This window comes from Lynx rufus, unplaced genomic scaffold (assembly GCF_022079265.1).
Source record: "Lynx rufus isolate CCGP_SWC_20201006 ecotype Redwood Valley unplaced genomic scaffold, mLynRuf1.p SCAF_15, whole genome shotgun sequence".
NCBI classification, from domain to species: Eukaryota; Metazoa; Chordata; class Mammalia; order Carnivora; family Felidae; genus Lynx; species Lynx rufus.
This window is the reverse complement of record NW_025814829.1, coordinates 19,808,184-19,833,107: the sequence shown is the minus strand read 5'-3', so window position 1 is coordinate 19,833,107 and position 24,924 is coordinate 19,808,184. Positions and strand designations below refer to the sequence as shown.

The window sequence follows — 24,924 nt, the reverse complement described above, 5'->3', positions numbered from 1 at the left end:
GCAAAAATATCATCAGGGATAGACTGGCGCCTGGGAGGCATGTTTTTAAATGTCCACTGGAAGATATGATCTATTTCAGTAGACAATTAACATGGTGCAGTAATGTGAGGTGTCTCATGGGCAAAATTGAGATAACAGGCTCCATATTTCTGATCACTTCGGCAATGCTTTTGTTTTCTCTGTATAGGGCACCTTGGCTAGCTGTTTCGTCTGGCCCCAAGGCAAGGTGGGAAGGCACCGGGCTGAGAGAAACCTGGGTGTGAATACATGACCTTGGGCAAGATACTTAACTTCTCTGAGACTCTACTTCTCTCTCATAATATGATGATAATATCAATTTTGCAGAGTTATTAGAGATAATACTGGAGTTGCAAATGAGGCCATTATTTAAAGGTATACTGTATAGTATACTATACTGTATATTAAAACATTGTACAAATAATAATTCATAAGCAATTATCCTCTTATTGTTAACCCTTAATCACCTTACTAACGTATTGCTTCTTTGAAGAGTTAGTCCGAGAGCCCGGGCCTGTTATAAAACGCTGGTTTTTTAAAATGTTCTCACCAAAAAGAAAAAAAAAAAAGTAAATATGTGAAGTGATGAATGTATTAATTAACTCAATGGGGGGGGGATCCTTTCACAACATATACATATATCAAATCATCATGTTCTATAAATATTTTACAAGTTTATTTGTCAATTTTACCTCCATAAAGCTGAAACAAACAAACAAACAAACAAGGCTGATTACTGGGGTGAGTAATGCTCGGCATTTAGTATATGCTCTGTAAGATTGTCCCACGTCCTGTGGGGCAAGTGTCCCGGGTGGACAGCGGTTCCCAGCGGAGGCTTTGGAGTCAGACAGACCTAGGGGGAGCCGCACTGGGGCTCTGCTCTTCCCTATCTGCCATCTCAGAAACGTTGCTTTGTCACAAACGTGTGTGTCTGTGTGCGTCTGCTAAGGCTGTGTCACGCTCTGCCCTCCAAACTCCGGTCACATGGAACTCTCTGTAGTTCTCCAAAGCTTCAGGCTCACTTCCTTGCTTAGCCTATTGCTCCCTCTGCGAGATGGCTCTTTCCCTTCCCACTTTCTGCTAACTCCTATTCCCCCTGACTTCCTCCAAGACTTCCCTGACCCTCGAGACTGGGTTAAGTGTCTTCCCCATCTGCCTGCTCCCGTAGCCACCCTCCATTTACCCCTATGGTCACTGTATTGACATTGCTTTGTCATTGGCCGCCCCCCCCCCCCCCGCCCTTTAAACAATGACTAGTATTCTGGGGGTTTAGTGTGCTAGGCACAGAGCTTGGTGCTTTATATGTATTACCTCGCCGAAATCTCCTAGCCATTGTAGGAAATAGGTATTAGTACAGATGAGAAAACAGGCTCAGAGAGGATAAATGATTTGCTAACGTCACACAAGTGCAAGCAGAAGATCGAGGATCTGAACCAAGGCCTGTCTGGCTCCAAACACTTCGAAGGCCATTGTAAATTTCTAAGGGCTTATAGGGCGGAGCATAGTGAAGGCACGTAGTAAGTCCTCAACAAATCCTAGCTGCTATTCATTTGACGCAACCAGACCGTCAGCTCTGCAGGGAAGGAATCTTAACCCATAGACGCTTGTGCCCCTTAGCACGATACCCCACCCGAGGCCGACTCAGTGCCTGGAAGGCAAGGACACCGCATGGACTTCTGGAATAAGTCCCAGGGCACTGCTGATCATTTCGCAATAAATGACTGATGTGTGCGTTTTAGCACACAGCTCTGTATGTAAGAGATGTTTCATTTCTTGTCATACTCTGGCCTCTTGCCACTTCTGGGGGAGGAGGGGGTGGGACTACCGAGGGGAGGCTAAACAGCTGGAGCTGCTTCAGGGTGAGACACACAGGAACCGCCAACCACCTAAATAAACGTCCTCTTTATTTTACCAAATATAATTTATCAGTTACGTTGACATTTGTCAATTCAGTTATAGTAACTATAAATAATCCTCTTAAGACACAGTTCTGTAACTCTTTAAGGATACAAGAGTAAACCAATGTTGCTCCTCTCAGCCAGGCCAAAATGACATGCAGTTTGTGCAATCAGGGGAAAAGAAACGAGTCTTCCGGGAAAGTCCGCTTCATTTTCTTTCCCTTTCATCCCACAGTCCTCCCTCTGCTCACACACTGAGGGCTTGGGGCACGCCTACCTTCCTGCTTTTTCAGCAAAGGAGGATGCTCCCGAGTCTCCAGGGCGGCCTGGCTGAACTCCAGGGACGAGGAAGGGGTGAGTGACTGGGGGCAGGGGTGACCGGGGAACACAGGGGCACAGCCTCGCGGGCAGAGGACTTGGTTTTGGTGCCTGTACAAGAAGAGTCTGTGTGCAAATGTGTCTGGAGGTGGAGGGCAGGATAAAAGAGGGCCTGAGGGAAAAGCAGAAACAAGGCTGGTGTTAATGAACTCTGCCAGACCTGGCCCCAGCTAGATAACCCCCCTACGGTTCCTTCCAGTTCTAAGACTCCAGAAAGTGGCCTGGGCGGAAATGGAGGGACAGAAAAGATAGTCTCTGGAGGTACAGGCTGAGTTCCTGGGATGAGACCTGGTGTTGGGAAGACACAGGGTCAGTGCCTAGCCTGCTGCTGGAGGCGGGCCCTTCCGGCTAGAGAGAGGAGGGTTTATGGGGGCGGGGGAGAGAGAGGCTAGAAGAAACCTGCATCCAAACACTTGGCTATGCACACACGTGAGTGTGGGCAGATTTCCGATCTGGTCAGAGTAATGGGCGGGGGCGGATGGGGAGGCTCCCGTGTTTCCCAGGTCTTGCACTAGGCAGAGCAGAGGAGCAGCAGCTGGTGACGTCCAGCCTACCAGGTCGGAATCCTCTTTTGGGTGGCTGGCAGGGGGAAGAAAAAGTGAGGAAGGCTGGTTTAGGGAAGTGACCTGCTGGCTGAGCAGTGGGGCTGGGGGCTCTAGCTGGGGTCAGCACTGCACGGAGGCGGGATCTAGAGGCAGCGCCTGGCCTGATGACACAGGTGGAAACACTTCCAGCAAGGAAGCTTTCTCTGTCACCCTGGAAGGGGCACACGGCCTTTGTGTCGGGGAAGCAGGGGAGCTTAGAGCCGTTTCCCTGACCGCCGGCACGGTTCCTAACACGTGGTCGGCCCTCCATCAGTATAGCTCAGTGAATGCTTCAGACCAGGCCTGCACATGAGCTCCTCTTGGGGAGGCTGTGTATTTGTTGAATGAGTGAATGAATGAATGAATGGATGGATGATGAATGACGGCAGAAGCCAAGAGAGAAGACCCTCCACAGCAGGACGGCATGAGTGATTTCAGGAAGGGGCAGAGTCGAAGGTGACGATGTGAAATGCCCTCGGGAGAAACAGCGACAGTGAGCCACCCTCCACATACTCATTCCCTGTCCCTAATCTTGGAACCCAACCTGGAAAGCTCTGGAAAAGGTGGTGTTGAGAGACAATTAGACACAAAGATTAAACAGAGATAAACAATCGGTCCTCTGGGCCCAGGGAGGATGTAGATCTTGGTAAACCTGTTGGTGGACACGGGTCAACAGGAAGACCAGGCCTCTACTCATTTCTTCCCGGATGTGACAATCAATTGGAAAAAGATCAAAGGGAGGGGTTGGTGGTGTTTATCAGACAGCTGGGTAAGGGGCGTGTGTACAATCTGAATAGTCAGTCTGCCTCACTCTTTTTGGGACCGAGAGAGAACAGGGCTAGGATTACACGGGGCCAGGAGCAGCTATCTCCTTCCTAGTGCTTTGAAGTTGGTCCATTTATAGAAGAAAATATGTGTGTGTTTTGGAGGAATGGGGGTGGGGGTGGGGGAATGATATTTATCTCTCTGTTCAATCAAAAAGAAAAAAAAAGAAGGAAGAGAAACCCAAAAAACCAGAACCCACTTACAAAGGGTTTCTCATTAGGGCCATGACCGAGTTTGCTAAAGCTAAACCAGATGCCCCCAGATCCCAGACAGAAACCCCTGCCCCAATCCACATCGCCTGGAGGCACCCACCAGGAAATTGCACTTGGTGATTGTCTCAAAAATCTACTTGTACTGCTCATCTCAGTCCATCTGTCCTGTCTGAATTCTTGCTATACAAACTTGGCTCAATGTATAAAAATTCCCATTGAAAATAATGAGAATTCAGTATCAAAGTGAAGTCCCTAGAAAGAGGTGGGAGTGTGGAGTGGGGCTGGGGGAAGGGGAACAAGAGAAAAAACTCAAACAGAAAGTGCAGGAGGGGTGGGGGAAAAGGTTGAGTGACCAGGCTAGTCCCCAACATCTGTGTCTCGGTCCCCAATGAGCCAGAGGACATGGAAGCTGAGTGCTAGGAGCCCAGTGCCGAGCAGGTCCCCCAGAGCTGTCAAGTACGGGATGGAGAAGTTGTCTGGGTCCAGGCCCCGGCCCCACATCCAGTGCACCATCCAGTCCGCGATGTACAGGAGAATCAGCACCTGGGGAGACAGAAGGGCCCGGCCTATAGCCATCCCCTCTCTCCAGGGGGAGCCAGAGGCCACGCGATGGCACGCACCCATTGCCTCACAAGGCTCGGCTATCCACAGTGGGACGGCTCATCTTTCCACCCCTGCATTGTTTCCAGTCCCAAACAAGAGACTTCGTAATCTAAATCCTACTTATTGCAGAAATTCAGCGCTCTTGCCTCTAATTCTGGGTCATCCTATTCTCGGGTCCCTCCAGCACCTGCCCTGTCGGCCTCTCCGGGAGCCTGGCAAGGGGCTGGGGACTGGAGCTGGCCTTCCACACAGGGGCTTCTCCGCGGAGCAGAGCAGAGCAGAGCAGAGCAGAATAAGGACAGCATTGGAGGCTGCTGCCAGCACACTTGTACCGTTGTCTAAATAACAGTCAATTATCCCAAGCTAGCTTCCTCCTGCCCCTTTCGGTTCTGCTGCCGTGGGCTCCTGGAAAGCAGGTCTAGCTTAACATTAGCCCTAGCAAAACAGAATTACGAGTCTGTCAGCTGGATGTAAACCAGAGCGCATATCAATTCAAAACACATTTTGGATCATCTGCTGCTTTGATTTATCTGTGCCCTTACTTCCCTCCCACTTCTACAGATCAAGAATGATCTAGATTAGAACTTCGCTAGGGGGCCCCAGGACCAGTAGCGTCAACAACAGCTGGGAGCTGGTTACAGAGGCAGAATCTCAGGTCCCCCTCTTGATCTTCTAAATCGGAATCTGCATTTTAACAAGATTCACGTACACTTTTAAGTTGGCAAAGCGCTTGATGTAGAACACTAGAGGGGAGTGACGCAGGACCATGTCTTCTATATCCTCAGCACCATTTGGGCTCCCTAAATGCCCGCATCTGCGTGCGAATGAAGAGGTTTCTACCCGTAAATCTCCAACACAGTCATTTGGGAGGTTTTGCTTTTAACCATATTTTGCAAAAACTGGTATGTAAATTCTGCCCTGAGGGGCTCAGTTGCAGGAACCGGAGGCCCTTGGGGGATCCTGAAGCCAGAACCGATACCTAATTTTAGGCAAACTTGGTTGTTCTCTCGAAGGCAGCCAGAGGTTACGGTTCCAGCACCCTGCACGTTCCCCCTTGCCTTGCACACAGCAGCCTTGTACGTGGCCTGCCCCTGGCCCTGGGTGAGGGCCGCCCCCCCCCCCCTTTCCCGCCCCCTAACTTCGCACCCTTCCCAGCAGCTGCAGAAGAGTCCCAAATAAAGAGTGTGGCCAGGAGGACTTCAGGACAAGCTTCAGGAAGGGCACGGCAGCAGCTGACCCCTCATTCCAGCCTCCCGAGCCAGCTCTAGGACACATGGCTGAGAGGAGGGGGCAAAGTACGCAGGAAGAACCTTCACAGCGGACTAAGTGCCCAGCTCTGGCCCTCCACAGGCCTAGAGAAGAGAGCAGAGGTGAGGGTGCCTCCAGCCGGCCCCAAATGGGGAACAGAGCCAAGGTGTATCCTTCCTGATGGAGGCCGAGGGCTAACCTCCAGCCACAGACCCTTAGCGTACCCACCCCCGCTTTCCCAGCAAGGGCACTTAACCCAACTTGCAGGGGAACGTGCTGCGTAGGTAACTGCCGCGGGGCAAGAACGGATGGTTGATTCCCAGCCCAGCCCTTGGTAAGATGTCCCAACACGCAGCCTTTTCAAGGTGTGGGGTGAGGGGCTGGAGGGATAAGAGGTTCCCAATGGCGGACTGGTTAAATGAAATCATGTCCATCTATCTATACGATAGAAGACCGCAGCCATCAAAGAATCAGGGTGCTCTTCTCTTTATGTGTTGACGTGGACTGACTTCTAGGATAAACTGTCAGGTGAAAAACCAGGGTGTGGACAGTGTGGAGGGTATGCTACATGTGTGTACAAAAAAAAGGGGGAGGGGGAGGAAAAGAAGAAAAATTATGTTTGTATAAATACAGAAAAGGTTGAAGAATCTACAAGAAACGGATGACACGGGTGGCCAGAAGGAAGGGACTGGGTGGCAGAGAGAGGGCAGAAAGGAAGAGCTCTCATTACGAACCTTTAAAATGTTTAAGCTTGGCACAGTGGCAGTATCGTAGCCAAGGAGGTTTATCCGAGGCGCGATTAGGGCTAATTAAAATGTTTTGAACTATGGGGCTGTTATTACCGGTCGAAAGTCAGGTCTGTAGAAACTGAAACTATAGGGGCGCCTGGGTGGCGCAGTCGGTTAAGCGTCCGACTTCAGCCAGGTCACGATCTCGCGGTCCGTGAGTTCGAGCCCCGCGTCAGGCTCTGGGCTGATGGCTCAGAGCCTGGAGCCTGTTTCCGATTCTGTGTCTCCCTCTCTCTCTGCCCCTCCCCCGTTCATGCTCTGTCTCTCTCTGTCCCAAAAATAAATAAACGTTGAAAAAAAAAATTAAAAAAAAAAAAAAAAAAGAAATTGAAACTATAATACTAGGGTGAGCGTGGCTCCAAAGGGATAGCGTAAGGTGGGGCCTGTGACGGAGGAACGGTTCTGTGGCGACGATACACAATTCTACGGCACGGAGACAGAATGACATGGAATTAAACACACGCGTGCACATGAGTGTATATAAAACTGATGCAGTCCGTGGACCGTTCCGACCCTCACTGCCCGGTCTTGTTACTGTGCTGAGTTCCGTGAGATGTTACCGCTGTGGGAAACTGGGTGAACAGTACACGGGATCTCTTGGTACGTGTTTTTTGCAACTTCCCGTGAATATATAATTATTTCGAAATAAGAGGTTGCAAAAAAATGGAATATTACTAGCAGGGAGAGAGTGTATTGTGTTCCAGGATGGCAAGGCTGGACAGGATCCTAGTGTGGTGGTGCTGACATTTTTTTTTCAAGCCGTGAAACCCTCCGTTCGAATGACATCTCCTGAGGAAGCCCAGCACGCAAAACAGCCGAGTGGAGCTCCGTGGCCAGGCCGGTGGGGGTGGCGCCCAGGCCCACCTGCTCGGCACCCTACAACCACCACCTCGGGTCCATTCCTCTCAATTTACAAATGGATCACTGAGGCTCAGAGATGTAAAGCAACTGGGCCAAAGTCACACAGCATGTTAGTGACTCTGCTGGAACTGCAGCCTGTTCTCTGAGCCCCTGAGCCCAGTGTTTCCTGGCCACCCAGTCCCAGAAGAAGTGGTGGCAGAGTGTGTGGCAGGCCCTCCCACGCCCCTGCCGTCCATACCTGGAGCAGGGCAGCTGTCATGTAGAAGATGATGAAGATGAGCGTAAGAGTGGTGTGCCCGCCCTGCATACAGCTGATGGTGTAGAGGAACACCAGGTGTCCTGGAACCACAAGGAGGAAGAGGACCCGGGCCGAGCGAGAATTCACATCTGGGACCAGGGGAGAGAGGGGGTGAGGAGGTGAGGAGGAGGAGCCCTGGCCCCGGAAGGCCTTTCAGTCAGGGGATACCACACTACGCTCCGGGACAGCGGGGCTGTCTCTGCTCTCCATGCCGTGGTCCCCAGCCCCCGTGGCGTCCCAGGAAAGGACCGTCTTCCTGCCTGGGATCTGCTCTCCAGAGAGAAGGAGAAGCTGCGTATCTAGGCCCCAGCTGGTTCTCAAGGGAAGCTCACTGAGTGCCGCCCCCTCCAGAGCCGGAAGGGACTGGGAGGCTGGGACTCTGCCATTACCAGGACTGAAGAAGGTGGTGCAAGGACTGGGGCAGCGGCGGGGGGCTTGCTCCGAGTTCTCCCCTGGCATCCCGTTCATGTGCAGAAAAGTGGAGATGCGGCTGGCCTGCACGGCCACCAGATTGCCCCCGACACCTGCAGAGAGACAGAAGGGGAGTGAGGAGTGGGGAGGGCAGGACACATTCACCGGTCCCACGGGGAAAAGGGACACACTGAGGAGGAAGATCAAGATGCCCCCATTTCCAGGGAGTCTTCCAGGCTCCTTCTGTCCTCCCCGCTATGGAGACGTGGCAGTCCCATGTGCCCCTCGGGTGGCCGAGAGTGCGGGAAGGGGTGCAGGCCGATCTGTAGACTCAGGGAACCTGAGTCCCTGCTGTCCCACCCACACGGCCGAGGCGACAAGGCCTTGCCTTGCCTCAGCCCCTCTCCTCAGCTCTGAGCAGACCCAGGTACCCCCTGCCCCTGTGCTGGTTCCAGGAACTGATTTCAGGTCTCAGGTTTGAGCTCTGGACTCTGGAATCTGGTACCTCTCCTAGGAACCGTGCTGGTTTATTGTTGCCCCTCCCACCGCTGACCCACCCCCTGCTCTTCTCAGCCTTGCTTGGAGCTCCGAGAGGCTGACTTCTACAGACTACATCACCCAGGCTCCCCTGCTGGCCGCTTCTAATCGGGTTAGTTCAACAGGAGGCACCAGTACCCCAGTCAGAGACGAGGGGGTGGGGGGGAAGGAGAGAGGGGTCATGTATGTCTTTCCTTATCCCAATCTGCTTTTAGGTAGAGGCTTACCCCTGCTGGGGGCAGAGGTGTGTTCCCTCTGGGCTCCTATAACACTGTTTCCTCCCCTTGACCCTTGAGGACTAGGGCTTCCTGTGGTTGCTAATCTGTGTGTCCTTCCCCTGCTCCCTGCTCTGTGAGCAGCCCCTTCATTAAAGTCTTGAACTCTCTGAGCGGGATACTCTTGCCTGCCGGAATCCCGACGCAGAGCCCCCCACACCCTCCTCTCCTGCCCCCCTCCGTTCCCCCGGCGCTGATGCCAAGACCTCACCATTAATCACAGGCGTGAAGACGGCCATCCCTGCAAAGTTGGGGTCCGAGACAGTCTTGTCCAAGATGAGACCTCCCACACTACACAGACGAAGACAAAGTGACACAAAGATCACCGAAGGGTTGTGCTTCGGTTCCGGGGATGACAGGCACAGGCCCATCTGGCCTCGGGGAGGAAGAGGAGGTGCTCCCAGGCTCCCCGGTCTCTCAGGCCTTGCCCCCTTTGCCAGAACCAGTTGCTGCTTATGATATTCAGAGCTGGCAGAGCGGCCCCAGAGTTAACTGGTGGCACCAGGTCAGGAAGCCGCCTCCTGTACCCGTCCCGCAGGTTGGCTGCAGGAGCCAAGGGCGACCTGCCCGGGAGGGCCGCCTGGTTGGGCCTGCTTGGTGTTCGTTTCCCCTTGTGGAAACAGCGCGGGGCTCTTCCTCGGGAATCGCCTCTCTCAAACTCAGTCACTGTGGTTCGGGTGACACTGCTCCAACGACGGCCAGGCCCCGGGCCCGGCCAATCACGGCATCGCTTTCCCGCAGCCAGAGTGATGGGCTCAGGCAGAGCCGTGTGACTGGCTGAGAGCCGGTGAAATTCTGTCGTGGGACTTTGTGGAACTGTGGAGAGGCTTCCTCCCACGGGAGTTAGTAAGAGTAAGGAAAGTATGAACCTGGAGTTGCAGGCCATCACAGGGAGAAGCGGAACCGAGAGGCGGACAGTAGCGGAGCCCTGATGCTATCGCTGATGCGCCTGAGCCCAGCCGGGCCTTTTTAGTTCCCTGAGCCAGTGCGTTCTGCTTCTCAGTGCAACCCATTTCAGATGGCTTCTGTCACATGCAACAGAAGGCCATGGAGCCGATACACTCTTGAAGGCATCTCTAGGGTCGGCACCAGACCGCTCCCCTTTTCCCAGGGCTCCCCAGGGACTCTCTGGCAGGGTGGGAGGAGGGTGAGGGTGCGTACGAGGGCCCGAGCCTACCTGCTGATGGCCATGGCAATGATGACGGGCTCCCAGCCTGAGTACAACACCTCCCTTGTGGCTGGGCTCCGTCGGGCGAGCACCACCCAGACAGGCAGCAGGGCCACGAAGAAGGCACACACCAGGGGGTAGATGTATTGCCAGTCATCTGAGAGAGGCAGAGATCAGAGGGAGGTGAGCACCGCAGCTCCCTGCTCAGGCCTCCCCCGGCTCGGCCTGCCAGTGTGCCGGCAGATCCACGGGAACGTCACCCTAGGTGCCTGTAAACACATGACCTCATTGATCCTCCCTGGAAGGCCAGGACAGAGGAGGGGCCGGCCTTTTCCATTCTGTGATGAGGAACACCAAGCTGAGAGCTCCCCAGGCATGGGGCTCATTAGGGGCAGAGACCAGATTCCAGCTTCCTTTGCTTTGATCCCCAGAAATCACTAATTCCCCTCCCCTTCTTCACTCTGCAAGCAGATTCCAGACTTCAGTTCCTTTCCCTCACCCCTTCCACCTTTACGCCTCCAAGGCAAGTAGGAATCCACCGGATCAGGCAAGAATAGATTTCTCAGACCCTTTTCCCCGTGCCCCTGCTGCCTGCATGCATTGGAGAGTACTTAGTCTCCGCGCTCCGGAGTTATTACAAAACTGTGTTCCAACCAGATAGTTAAGAACTTAGAGGAAATCCTTACACGCCGGTAAACTCACTGCCATCTCTCCCAATCCCCCCTACCCTGGTCACACCCTCAGTGGCCTCAGCCTCACCTCGCTCCAGGTAGAGTCCCCAGCTGATGCCTGAGAGCAGTGCCAAGGTGATGAGGTCACCCAGGCTGGCGGCAATGGGCGTGGCCACATTGTCTGGGTTGATTCCAATCTTTCGGGAGCCAATGATGACTCCAATCATGATCATACCTGGGGAGGAAGGGGATGGGCCGGGCGGGGCGAGAAGAGATAAAGGGGTATCAACAAACAAAAGGAGAGATTGGAGGTGCCAGGCTGACACCCCGCCCTTCTCTTCCTTCCTTACCCAGTACCAGGGAGGCGATGAAGGCCGTGGCCACGCTGCTGGCACACAGTAGGAAGGCGTGCGGGATGCTGAAGTGGCCGTCAGGGATCCAGCCAAAGACGACGGCTGCGATGGATGCCAGGAAGCCCACCACCGTGGCCTGCACCTGAGGAGGGAGTGGTAACTCACACAGTGGGGGGAGGGGGTGGGGGCACCGAGAGATTCCTAGCACCGGTCACTGAGCACTTAGCCAGACCTCTTCTTGGCTCTCAGCAGCCCCAGGAGGCAGGCTGGGCTGGACTGTGCGGCAGTCCTCCCGGGCTGGAATGATGTCTTTATTTATTTAGTTTCACACCAGACACTGGTACTGGGCAGTGCACCCTGCAGGCGCCCGGGACGTGTTACTGGCTGGATGACTGTCCCTCTGGGGATTGGGGTGAGGCTCAGCAGAGCCTGAGCCTTCAGTCCACAGACAAGGCCTGGGACTCCAGGGGTAAGACTCCCAGTCTGGAAGCTGTGTAGCCTCACGTGGTCGATGGCACTCCAGCACTCCTGAGTCTGATCTGTGGGGACTCACACCCAGTGGACCCCTGCGGGTCGAGAACTGACATGGGGCCCGCTGGGACCCTCCCCATCTTGGCCGTTTTCCTGGGAAACTTGGTCACCTCCTAGAGCTGCTTCCGGAGACGCCAGCTCGGCAGGATGCTGGAGTGTCGCTCCCAAGCAGGCTGGGGCTGACCTCGGTCGTTCAGATTCCTGACTAAGGGGGACGCTTAGCCCACGCTCGCTGGTCTCTGCTTTCTTACCTGGATGAGGGCCATGTTCCCCGTGATCATCCGCCAGAGCTCCTTGGGTGTGTCCATGTGCCCAATGTTGGCCTGGGAGAGGGAGGGCGAGGGGCTGGAGCTCCAGGCTGGAAAAGGCCTGCAGCTCCGTCTGTGAGGAACCTGCCTGGATTAGGAGCCAGTGCATGTGGCCTAAGACTCTGGGACCAGGGCGTAACCCCCAGGGAAAGTGAAGCAGCATCAAGGGGGCCAGGAGAGGGAAGGAGCTAAAGAGGCTGCAGCTGGGGGCGGGGGGCCGGAAGGGGGCTCCCAGGGCAGCCCGCTCTTCTCCTTCTCGCCTCCTCTCAGGACAGCCGCTGAGCAGAGGCAGAGTCCATCCCACCGGCTGCTCATCTGGGCGGCCCATTCCCGTGTGGGTCAGAATGACCCAATCCCTGGCTCTGAGGCCCGCTTGCCATCCTCGGGCAGGAAAGGTCAGCTGCCGGTACAGGACTGGGGCCGCAAGAGGGTCTGGGAAGAAGCGGGGTGGCGTGGGAGTAGGCCAGAAGTAAGGCAAGATGGGGTGGGCTTGACCGGCTGCCACTCTCTCTGCTGCCCTCTCCGGACTTGGAGCCGTGCGGGACATCCCTGCCAGCTGGCTGCCCAGCCTCCTGAGTTTTATTGCTTCCCACCTCCCACCCTGTGGCCCTGAATCTGGTTCCTTCTCTCAACTGTCACGGCTGATCTCTGGGGCTGTGGGGAGGGGGAGTGATAAGCAGCCCCCTCCCTGTCTATTCACTTGATGAAGAGTAAGCGGCAATGGGGGAAAGGGAATGGGATGCGAGGGGGGCTGGGAAGGCCTGGCTCTGCTCCTGCCCAGCTGTGGAGTAGGGCTGGAGATCAGAGGAGGCCCCCATCTGTGCAGGTCGAGGGACCAGCATGACGCTTGCCTGTCAAAGCTGCACAAACAGTCACGAGGCGGGTTGCAAAGCAGGGGGTGGGGCAAGAGTCCAGGGACAGCTGGGACATCCAGAAACCAAGCCTGGGAACCACTCTGGGCGGGGAGCCCCTGCCCAGAAGCAGGACGCCCGGGCTGGGATCTCCCTACCCCTTCCCGCCCCAGCCCCGCACTCCAGGCCTGGGCACTCGAGAAAGGCCTGTAGTGATCTCTCAGTCTGGCTCTGTGCCGCCCGGAGTCCTCTGTGTGTCCCATGCCTCCCAGCCAGGACACTCACTGCAGTGGACAGCCTCGATGCCAGGGTCATTTCCAGGTTCCCCTTAAGCCCCAGCAGCGCAGGCACCAGGATGAAGACCTCTGTCACCTTCTGGAAGACTTCCCAGTGCTACAAGGTGAAAACAGAACCCAGGAATCTCAGTGCCCCAAACGGTTGGCATCAGGTCGAGCAGATAGTCTGGGACCAGGGGCTCGAGGAGGAAATGGAATCAGCAGGGCATGAGCACACCAAGCGCCTTTTCTCCAAGAACCCTGGAACCCAACCAAGAGCATGGTGCTGCAAACGACACGGCCCCCGCTTCCTGGCACCCAGAAATGGGGAGACGTGGAGGGTCGCTTCCAGTCAGGAACTCCGGCCTGGTTCCACTTCCTCTGCCTGCTCTCTGGAGCCGGGGGGAGAGGAGGTGAGGACCCACACAGCTGTCACCCCAGGCTGGTTTACACCCCAGAACTCCTTCCCAGGCCCCCCTCAAATAGCAGTCCCCAACCTCTTCGCCTTCAGCCCAGTTTCTCTGTGGCTGCAGCCTTGGGTGGTGTTGTCTCAGCTGTCGAGAGCCAGGCTCCACAGGGCTGGGGCTGAGATTAGAGTTTGTTTGGTTTCTGTGTCCAAGGGCTTTGGGCCTCAGCCACAGCAAGTCTCCTTAAGAGGCTCTGAATCAAGACCGGGGCCCCCAAATCTCTGCGTGCTGGTTTGCAGGAGGCTTTTTATGCCTCCTCTGCATTCCCGCACCTCACATCCCTTCCCCAGTCTCTCAGCTAGGCAAGGCAGGTGTGGCCCTGTAGGAAGAGCACTGGACTAGGAGTCAGGAGACAGAGGTTCTGGTCTGGGGACTATCAGGCCTGGCTCTCCACCCAGTTTCTTCAGCTAACAGCTGTTAAGTGCCGACGGTGTGCCAGGCTAAGTGCTCTACATATGTTTTCTCATCTCTTCCTATCAACAATCCATTTCGGTGGGGGCTATTTTTGTCCCCATTTTGTGAATGAGGAAAGAGAGGTTCAGGGGGCGCAATACTTGTTCGTGCCAAGAGGGGAAAGAGAAAGAGCCAGGATTGGCTATTTGAAAGCTACTTTAATTGCAAGTGAGACTGAAGATGTGCAAAAAAGGCTGGGATTGCGTCTCCCTCCCTGGTGCTGGCTGCCGCGTGGGCTCCAGTATTTGTTCCCTTATTTGTTTAGGAATGGGTCACCACCTTTGGAGAGGGAGGAGGGGGTGGGCGGCCAGGCGAGCGTATGCAGGCTGATGAGGGAGTTGTGGGCAGGAAGCAGAGTGCTGTGTGTGCGAGGGCACTGGACTGAGAGCCTTGGGTCTCCTACAGAGACCACAGGGGTGGGCCTTATGCTCTCCCCCCTAGCGGCCTCCCACACGGACCAGGACAACCTGTACGGGGGCCTCAGACACATTACAAGGGCCTCAAGCTCCTGACTGTAAACTGTACAATTCAGGGGCCAACTCAGATGGTCTCTAAAGGCAATTCCAGCATTGACACTCCACAGTTAAGAACGAGGACAGCTGTACATCAAACCCCCAGGGAGATGTATCACCTATACCCATTAGATTGGCTACTATGCAAAATCGCCAGAAAAAAACAAGTGTTGGTTGGCAAGGAAGTGGAGAGACTGGAGCCCTCGTGCACTGTTGGTTGGGGTGTAAAATACCGTAACCACTGTGGAAAATAGTATGCAGGGTCCCCCCCAAATTAAAAATAGAACCACCCTAGGGGCACCCGAGTGGCTCGGTTACGCGTCCGACTTCGGCTCAGGTCGTGATCTCACGGTTCATGGGTTCGAGCCCCATGTCCGGCTCCGTGCTGACAGCTCAGACCCTGCAGCCTGCCTCGGATTCTGTGTCTCTCTCTCTGTCCTTCTCCCACTTGTGCTCTCTCTCTCTCAAAAAAAAAAAAACCCAAAAAACAAACAAAAAAACTTAAAAAAATGTAGAGAATAATAAAACTACCCTATAATCCCGCAATCTCCCTGCTGGGTGCATATCCGAAAGAAGTGAAAGCAGAGTCTTGAAGAGATATTTGCTCACCCATGTTCACAGCACCATTATTCACAATGGCCAAGAGGTACAAGCAGCCCTGGTGCCCACTGATGGACAGATACACACGAGGTGGTATATACAGACAGGGGACCAGTGTTCACCCTTAAAAAGAGGACATTCTGGGGCTCCTGGGTGGCTGAGTCGGTTACGCATCCAGCTGTTGATTTTAGCGCATGGCATGATCTCATGGTTCGTGAGTTCGAGCCCCCCATTGGGCTCTGCACTGACAGCACGGAGCCTGCTTGGGATTCTCTCTCTGCCCCTCTCTTTGCCCCTCCTCCGCTTGTTTTCTCTCTCTCTCTCTCTCTCTCTCTCTCTCAGAATAAATGAGCAGACTTTAAAAACTAACTAAATGAATAAATTAAAAAAAAAAGGAAGAGCATTCTGACACATGCTATATAACATGGATGGACCGTAAGGACATTATACAAAAGTGAAATAAGCCAGAGTCACAAAAAGACAAATACTCTACAATTCCACTTCTATAAGGCACCCAAAGTAGTCAAATTCATAGAAATAACAAGTAGAATGCTTGGTTGTCAGGGGCTGGAAGGGGATTTAGTGTTTAATGGTTATAGACGTTCAATTTCTCGAGATGAAAAAGTTCTAGAGATCTGTTTCACAACCATGTGAATATACTTAACACTACTAAATTATCCATTTAAAAATGGTTGAGATGATGAACTTTGTTGTGTGTTTTTTACCACAATAATAAATAATAACAATAATAATCATAAAAGATGAGCAAGGATTATCGGAGGGGGCTGGGCCAGGGCCAGAGACTTGAGCAGGCTGGATACCTACCGGGAGGGCCTAGAAGGTAAGGATTTCTCTCTTCTTGTCAGAGTTCTTTTCGCGGGTGTGTGCGCATGTCGCTGGGGTGTATGCTCACCCGAGCTCCTGGTCTGGCCCCTCACAGGTGGAGGGCCTAGGACTCTCTTTAGGGGAGCCCCTCCCCAAGACTAAGGATGGGAGAGCAGCCCCCACCCCCTGCCTGCCCCCTCTCCCCCAGCGCCACTGGCTGAGCTTTGAGGTGCCCACAGGAGGAGGGAGCCAGCCCCTTGCAGACACTGGAGGACCGTGAACCCCGTCTCACTCCCGGGGTCCCCAGCGAGAAGGCAGCCCCAGCGAGCCCCGGCCACCCCGGAGGAACTTGGGGACCGTTACTCTGGGACACAGCTAGGGCACACCACTGGGGTTCCAGCTCCCTGCGGACCCGGCCTGCTCTGCTTCACCTCATCCTCTCTCCCTAAACTGGACAAACAGCCCCAGGGAGGGGAGGACTTCCCCTCCCCCCACGAGGGTGGCTGACTGGGGACTTCCGAAGCTTCCCTCAGAGCACAGCCTCGTATCCCCTCCTCACTGCAAACCATCCGCCCCTCCCAGCTTCCACGCCACCGGCTCCGTGCAGAGCCTGGCTCTCCTGGTGGGCGCTGGTAACGTGCACGTGCGGGCCGAGTGAAAGGACCTGGAAAGAAATACTTTCTAAGTGTCTGCGTGTAATGTCGGCTACGCTGTTTGTGAGGCGTATTGTTTGTCTTTGCGATTATTTAAGAAAAAAATGTAGGAAGCTGAGCTAAGCCCCTCTGGCTGCCATGATAAGCACTCCCAAAGCCCTCCACCTCCCAGCACGCACGTTAGAAGGACCTAGAAGGTACGGGGGTTTCAGTAGCGGCAAGATGAGAGACGGAGAGGCAAGGGGAACACGCAGTCACTATAACAGCCCCTGTGCAAAAGTTTTCCCAGCCCACACACAATTCGGCCTGGAATCTCGCACCGCCTGACCCTCGGCCCAGCAAAGCCCTGAACTGGCACATGGGTCGGAGTAGCCAATTCCCACACACATACTTGCTTCACCCACCGAGCCTGCTCAAAGAGGCAGCTCAGGCGGGGGCAGGGGGGAGCCTCTGAGACACACACACATGCACACACACTCTGTGTCTCTGGGAAGAGAGGCGGGTGATGTGGAACCAGCCTGGGAGGCAGGGCGGCCCTCAGGTTGAGCGGCTAGAATGTGGCAGGGGCAGACAGTGAGTGTCTCTCTTCCTTCCGTTGGCCTAATTCAGGCCCATCCTGTTCATCCTGGTGAGGAGTGCCTGCCCCTGAAGTCAATCAAACCTGTCAGCCAAGCCTTCACCCACGCCTTCCTGCTCTGCTGGGGACAGAAAAGGGCACGGTCCAGGAAGCACGGCCCCACTCGGTAGGGGAGGGCATCTACAGATCTCACTGCTTTTCAGAATGTAGCTCCTCTTCCCTTTCTCTGTCCGTGGCTGGGGCTAGGGGCTCATTGGTTCCTGATATCGGGGGTGAGAAATGAGACTGCTCCCCCCACACTCCAAAATAATCCTGATCCAAAGCGATCACCCTAAATTTCATACCTCAGTGGTCCTGCCGGGACCTCTTCCCCCTCCTTCCAACTTGCCTCTCCCATCCCTTACCTCCTCTGGCTTCATATACTGACTTCCGTCCGCTTTCGAGCATTCTGCCCTGTGCTCTCTCCCCCTCCAGGAGGGTAGCGGCAGGGCGGAGAGTCACAGCCAGGAACAGGTGGAATCAAGACATGAAGGAGACCAAAATCCTGGGGTGCCCGGGTGGCTCAGTCAGTTAAGCGTCCGACTTTGGCTCACATCATGATCTTGCGATTCGTGAGTTCAAGCCCCGTGTCAGGCTCTGTGCTGATAGCTCAGAGCCTGGAACCTGTTTCAGACTCTGAGTCTCCCTCTCTCTTTCTGCCCCTCCCCTGCTCATGCTCTGTCTCTCTCTCTCTCTCAAAGATAAATAAACATTAAAAAAAAGAAGAAGAAGACTAAAATCCCTAGAGATAAGCTCTGACCAGGCTGTGGGAGGACCCCGGAAGCTGGGCTGGAGTTGAGGACTAAGTCAGAGTCACCTGCCTGAGGCTGTCCCCCTCTGCAGGCATCCCAGGTGCCCAAGCAGGCGAGCCCCAGGCCAGCCTGGGTATCCGGGGCTGTACAAAGGGCGAGAAAGAGAGTGGTCAACGGAGATGGGATCCGAGCATCCTGCCCGCGAGCGCCGGCGGCCCTGGGAGCAGGCCAGGCTGGCAGGAACGCTTCTTTCCCTCCACTTCCCCAAGCCCACATTCACCATCCGCCTTCATCTCCGTGGACTCTTCCACATGAGCAGCTGGAGGAGGAGGTGTTTGGGGGGGGAGGTTGTCGCCTTTCCTTGGGATTCTCAGTACGTGAGTAGGGAGCTAAAATAAGGACCTAGGGGTCTCACCTGTCTTAACACAGCTGGGAATTCCAGGAAAGGTTGGTACACACCACTTCCTGCCACCCCCATCCCTCAAAAGGCTGACGGAAAAGGGGAGTGAGATGCCCTGCAAAGGCCTAGGAGCAGACTGGGGGGCGGGGCACAGAGCACCTTCGGCAGATCCCTATCCAACCACATTCAACCAACCGCCTCCGCTCCCACAATGGGCCCAACCCTGCTTTCCTTCCTAAATGTCACAGGAACTTTCAGCCTCGGTCTGGACGCTGGAGCAGATGGCAGTCTATTTTTCTTTTTTTTGACTTTTGGACAGTATACCAGTCCCTTATCTCACTGCAGAGGCTGGCTGTGCACATTGGAGGGGAGGGCAGATAAGAGGCAACAGAAAGGAGCCTCCTAGGAAGAGACTAAGTCTTCTGCAGTCGTGTGGAAAGATGGGGGGCCCTGGACCAAGGAGCCATCAGCACCGGACTTTGGTTCATTTGCTCTGAGATGCCGGGGACACTCTATAGCCAACCCCTCCAGATGGCCCCAGTCTTTTAGGCACTCCCAAATTCTGTCCCACTGAAGGCCATCTTAGCTTGTGAAGGGGGAATACAAGTGTGAATCCCTAGAAATCGTCCTGCTTTTCCTGAATCTGAGATTGTCAGTCACCCCTCTCCCCCCTGCCCCCTGCCCTTTGCTCTCCTGGATGTGGAATAAGAAACTCCCTGTGGTCCCATGTCCTGGTCTTTCTGCACCCTCCTCCTGCCCTGATATCACTGTAGCCATCTGCAAGGCCTGCTCCAACCCAGCTGTGACAGGAAGGCTGGGGGAGGGGGACAAGGACAAACCAGCCATTGTCATCTATACCAAATGGATCCTAGCTCTGGGGTGAGAGCCTAAGTGCCACACTGAGGGCAATTGCTGGCCCTCTGTGGGTACGCTGGGCAGGCTCCAAAAGTCCCTACCGATGTCTCAGGCTCATGGGTGTGGGGTGGGGGTGGGGCAAGATGTGAGAAGCCTTTTCCATCTCTAGAGTTCTGAGTGTGTGGGAATGGGGTGGGGGTGGGGGACCGCTAAGAACCTTTGTTCTTGTTCACTTTATAACTCCAGTTGTTCAGGATTCTGATCCACTCTGTCCTTTGAGGGAAGACGTGGAGAGCAGATTCCTCCCTGAGTCTTTAACCAACCGGCAAATTACGGGCACGGTGAAGGCTGCAGGGCTTAACGGCCCAGGAGGCTCTGAGTCAGGATGACCAGGGACAAGTTCCCTAATCCCTCTCAGCCATAGGTTCCCTATCTACAAAATGGAGATGATCATGGTGCCTACCTCACGGGCCTACAGAAGGCCATTACCATTACTGTCATTATTATGCAGAAAATAAAACAGCTGCACCCTGGTTGTATGCCCCTTTGTAAGCACCAAACCAGAACTCAAAAACTCTTAAGAATGAGAACCAAGGCCACAGGAAAGGGACGGAAGAGGTGCGGACATTGCTACCCCAGGCTCATTTCTCCTCCGGCTCCTGCCCCCACTCCCTGCCCCAGGAGGAGAAGCAGCCACTCGGGGAGGAATCCGAAGCTGCCTTCCCAGCTCCGGACTGGCTTCCCAACCTCCATGAGGAACAACCCTGAGGACGACAAGTCAGGGCAGAGGGAAGGCCCTGTCCAGATGACAGGACAGGCCGAGGCACTCTGGCATGACATTAACACCATCCTCATCAGCAACAGGAAGTGCAGGGTTCTTCTCGTAAGGGCTCAAGTCAAAGTGGTCCAGGGGGACGCTGTCGACAGAGCCACTTAGAAACCACCACCCTCAGTTCCCTGGGACACTGGCAAAGTGACACCCGTCCACCAGCAGGACTCTCTGCATCACCACATGCATTGTGTGTAGGGCTGGCCTGGCCCAGGGAGGGGATGTTGAGCTCCACGTCCTCATGGACATGGGAGATTTCATGGTTAGGGACAAACTGGTGGTGGTGGTGGTGGGGTGGGGGGAACGCGTGGATCCCAAGGGCAAAGGCCAGATTTTCCCTGGTCTTTGTATTTCTCTAAGTACCTAGGACAGAGCTCAGCACTCAGCAGGAATTTGATACCTGCTAATGATTAACTTTGATAAACCCAGCACCTTGGGGCAGGGGAACTCTGTGTGCCTTACTACACTTCAAAAACTTTTACCTGGAAACAAGACTTGAATTCTCTCTTGGACCTGAAGGTTCTGGGTGAGTCCTAACCTGCTACACAGCATACCCCTGGCTCTCAGCTTCCAGGGCCTGCCAGTTGTTATTCTCACCTCTACCCAGTAGCCTCACAAGAAGCCTTTTTTGCTCAGGGCAGATTCATGAACGGCAGGTAAGAAGCAAAGAGGAGAGATGGTTCTGCCCAGGCCTGGTTACCTTTTGTCCCCATTTACATCACAGAATTGGCACTTCTAGGTCTTACCCCCAGCCCCCTCACCTTCCCCCCCAAATCATGCATCAGATCGCATGTGCTTACCCCTGTTCTCCAAGGAGATCGTACCAAGGTTACAGGCAGATAAGCAACACAAAATGCCTTTAAGAACCTTCCCACTTAATTTGAGACCCTCTTGGCAGCTGAACAAATTCCTGCCCAGCAGGGGGAAGGAGGGGAGACTTGAAACTGAGCTTTCTACTGTGGGTATCCTTGAAACCCCAAGTGAAGGAAAAAGACAGCACAAAGAGGAGTCCCATCTAAGTGTCTCCTACTGAGCTGGGCTCAGGAGGAATGCCCAGGAGGCATGGTAGGCAACAACCTTGTTCCATCTCCCCTCGTCCAAGCCTGAGCTCTGGAACAAATTCTGCTTCTGTTAAGCAATGCTGCCCTGAACACCTCCTCAGGGGTACTGGGCTTCCTCGAGGCTTCTGTAGAAAGCAACTAGACCAAGAAGAAACTGAGGACGTGATCCAAAGGGAAACAGTATTCTAGGAAGCAGCAGCTGCTTCTGACAGGGAGGTGGAGAGAAAACTCCAAGAGTCAGTTTCCCAGGAGGAAAAGGTGGCCCTGGGTTCATGGTCAAGAGCTGCCCTACCCAGGTCCTACCTGCACGATGTCCAGCACCATGCCAGCAGCCACAGTCCCAAAGCCTGCCAGGAGGAAGGGAAACAGCACTTGCAGCCCGATGGAAAAGGAGGTCTCCTTGAGAGGGGAGGGTGGTGCGGGGCCACGGTCTGTGCTGACGTCGTCGCTTTCATTGCTCTGGCTCCCGTTCTCCAGAAGGGCGTCCTCCTCCCGAACCCCCTTGGCGTTGGCCCGGGACTCAATCACCACCACCTCCACCCCAGCCCCATCAGGCCCCAGGAACTCTGAGGTCCCAGCCAAGGGCTCTCGCCCGGGGCCATCAGAAGAGCAAGGTGAGGGAGTAGGGCCAGTCCCGTTCAGCTGGTGGGCGTCCTTCGGCTCTGGCTTAGAGGACATGACGGGAAGGGAGGAGGGGAAGGGAGAACTTCTCTCTCTCTCTTTTTGTTTGCTTTCTCTCTCCCTTTCTAAGTTGGGAAAGAACTTAGTCTTGGGGTGAACCCAGGCTTGGGTGCCGCGGGACCTCTTCCCGCGGCTCTCTGCTCCTACCGGGCGCTGCAAAAACTGCTCCACCGACAGGCAGCCCCATCAAGCACTGAAGCGGCGAGCTGGAAGGAAACAAGAAACTCCTCACCAGGCTCCGCGGCCAGCCGCTAGGGGTGCAGGTGCCTGACTCCGGCCGGCCAGCGCTGTGCTCGGGGGCAACTTATCTGGCCTCTTATCTTCTTTGGTTCTGAGCGGCAGGTTCCTCAGGGCAGGGGGCATCCAGAGTAGAAGAGCCCAGCCAAGTCTGGGGCGGCCTCTTAGGTGGCCCTTCTTTCATGAAAAGTAGCTTGAGTTCAAATCCTTGAGAAGGCAGCCGCGGCTGCGGCTCCCTCAGCTTCCCACAGCTCCTAGGGCTCTGTGGTCCCAGGGCAGTGTCTGCCGCCCTTCCCCTCTCCTCCAGAGATTTCCTTCCTTCCTGGGAAGACCTTGTCCCGCGTTGAATCCCTGGTCCTTAAAGTCGCGAGAATCTGTGCGGAACACCTGATGTGGGAAGGAAGAAGACGAGAAAAAGAGAATGTTACGATATGGCAAAGGAGAGCTCATACTGGGACAGTTTTCCCACAAAGGCAGGCACTGAGTTTTCACTAAAACTACCCGTTCCCGCACTGTGGCATCTGGAGGGCCAGCAGGCACTGACCCTGCCATTGTCCCGACTGGCAGCCCACCGTCCCCCAGGGGTCACCGCAGTGGTCAACAGCAGCGAGATGTGGCCAGCCTGGGAGTGGGAAGATGTGGTTCAGGAGACCTTGGCATTGTCTTCTTGGCAACCAGGGATGGACAGGGATGTCCTGGGGGAGATCCCTTCTTGAATGCTTATTAAGAACCTGGGATTATTTAAGTGTAGTCTCCCAGTGGGGTCAGTCACAAATTTAGTCACAAGCTCCCGGCCACACAGCAGAGGCACTGTACTGCAAAAGTGATTGTTTACAGTCACGAGACAGCTGTGCAAGGCAAATAAACAGGGAGAATCTGGTCACTAAATGAAAGTCTCCAGACCCCCAAACAGCCATAGCCCCTGAGGGAGAAAAAAACAAAAACAAAAACCAAACCTAGGAGGACTCCCTGGGCAATGGGGCAAGGCTGCCAGACCAAGGCCAAGAGCCAGAGGCCTACCCACTCCTGCCCTTGAGAGTCAGCAGTGTTACAAAAAGCTCAGACGCTGACTGGGATCCAGGCTTCTGTCTCTACTTCTCTCCTCCTGTTCTTGGCCTTGTGGGTTTGTCAGATAGGACAAGAGAGTTATCTCAGTTTGAAGGGGAGAGCGCAAAACTATTGGTTATTATGCACACATTTCAGTTCCCTAGGTTCGTCCTGTTCCCCAGGGTTACTAAGAGTTGGATATAGTGGAATTCTTAAAAAACAAAAAGACAAAAGCAGCAAAACTAAGAAGAAAAAAAAAAAAAGTAAAACAAAGCAGAGCAAAATATAAAGCAGCAGCATAAGCCAAAATGCACTTGTTCCCAAATGCATGTGTCTAGGTGTAACGGTCCCACTTTTCCTGTTTACGACCCCCCCAGGCCCTGATCCCACCCTAGCCCATTTCACCAAAATAGTTCTTACAGGCAAGAAATAAATTTAAAGAGAATTTCCCTAGGTAGGATGAACAAGTACTTAAGTATTCCAAACACAATTAGTCAACTCCAGTTTGGGAAAGGGTGATTCAAACTCCGGTAACTGACCCATGGGAATTGTTTTCTCTTTCTATGGACTCAAGTCACACATCCAGATTCCCTTTTCAGACCTCTTTAAACACAGTCCTGTGGTTCTTGACCCTCACTAGAAATCCAGAACGAGACCTCCGAGCAGGAGAGTCCACTGCTCCTATCCCAGCAGCGCCTGCTAGAACCTGACCCTCCCTCCTCCTCCTGTCTTCCTGGCAGGCCACCTAAACTGAAAGGGGGCACTCAGGAAGAGAAGCCAGTCCCTCACCACACTCCTTCCAGTAAAGAGACTTCAGACGGGCCTAAGGCCCTGGGATGAAAGAAGCAAAAGTAAACCAGGATGCCCTGAGGAGGGGACAAAAAAAGACCCGTTTTAGTATCTCCAAACCCAGGGCGGGGGAGAAGTAACTGGGTGGCCTACCCCGCCTCTCCCGCATTCAGACTCAGCAAATGCGCTGCTCGCCAGGGCTCCCGCCCTCCGCCACCCACCGCCCCAGACCCAACAGGACTGACCTGCCTCTCGCTTGGGAGGAAGGGGGGTGCCTGGCGAGTGGCAGCAGGGACCCGTGGTCTCGGGGGGTGCAGGGTTCCCCCTCTTCTCATCACTCCTCCTCGGCAGTCCTCCTCGGCCCCAGGCGTGCGCGCCCCCCACCCCCCCGCACCCCCGGCCAAGGCGAGCGTCCAGCCGCGACACCCGGCTCGCTACATTTCGCCTCTGCGTTACAGCGAGGCCGCCGCTCCGCTTCCCCGAGGGGTAGGTGGCCGGGGAGGGCAGGATATACCGCCTCGGGCCCGGGCGGGGGGGACCCGGACGGGGGACCGTGGGGCTGAACTCACTCGCCCCCAATCGCTTCTTGCCCGCGGACTTGGGCCCGACTGGTTGGCTGCTAGTGGCAAACGTGATCTGGGGCAGACTGGGTGGCACCCCCCCTCCATCAAAAATAGGTTCAGGATGGACAACTGCGGCAGCCAATCGGAGGCAGGGGAGGGGGCGGGCTCAGCCTCGGCCCGGCCCCTTTCCTTCGCTTTGTGCCGGGGAGGCGGGGCGCCGGGGAAACGCAGTGCGAGGAGTGACGGCGGCTGCGGGCCGGCGGCGTGTGCCGGGAGCTCGCGGGTCCCCTCGCCCGGCGGCCGGCGACCCGAGGTTTCCGTTGCCCGGCGCTCGCCGCTCGGGGCCGCCTCCCCCGAGCCGGCCCCGCCCTGCCGCGAGCCCCCCACCCCCACCCCCCCGCCGCCGCCGCCGCCTCGCCCTTTAAAGGCTTGTGCGCCTGTGCGCGTTTCCTCGCGCATCTTGAGTGTTTCCTCCAGCCCGTGGCCTTCGT

At 55.1% G+C, this 24,924-nt stretch overlaps 1 protein-coding gene across 2 annotated transcripts; it reads right to left on the bottom strand.

The window, feature by feature from the left end:
* Positions 1-1,905: 1,905 nt before the first annotated feature.
* Positions 1,906-24,464, bottom strand: SLC41A1 (solute carrier family 41 member 1). Of its 2 annotated transcripts, XM_047076606.1 has the most exons (11): positions 24,116-24,464; positions 21,420-22,421; positions 13,104-13,211; positions 11,911-11,982; positions 11,126-11,270; positions 10,864-11,010; positions 10,114-10,261; positions 9,148-9,227; positions 8,103-8,237; positions 7,654-7,802; positions 1,906-4,458 (listed from the first exon to the last, which is right to left on the bottom strand). In XM_047076606.1, exons 2-11 carry the CDS (start codon positions 21,792-21,794, stop codon positions 4,273-4,275), a joined length of 1,545 nt encoding a protein of 514 aa, XP_046932562.1. In that variant the 5' UTR covers positions 21,795-22,421; positions 24,116-24,464; the 3' UTR covers positions 1,906-4,272. The 2 variants fall into 2 exon arrangements, with proteins under 2 accessions (XP_046932562.1, XP_046932563.1); XM_047076607.1 differs by lacking the exon at positions 13,104-13,211.
* Positions 24,465-24,924: the final 460 nt, after the last annotated feature.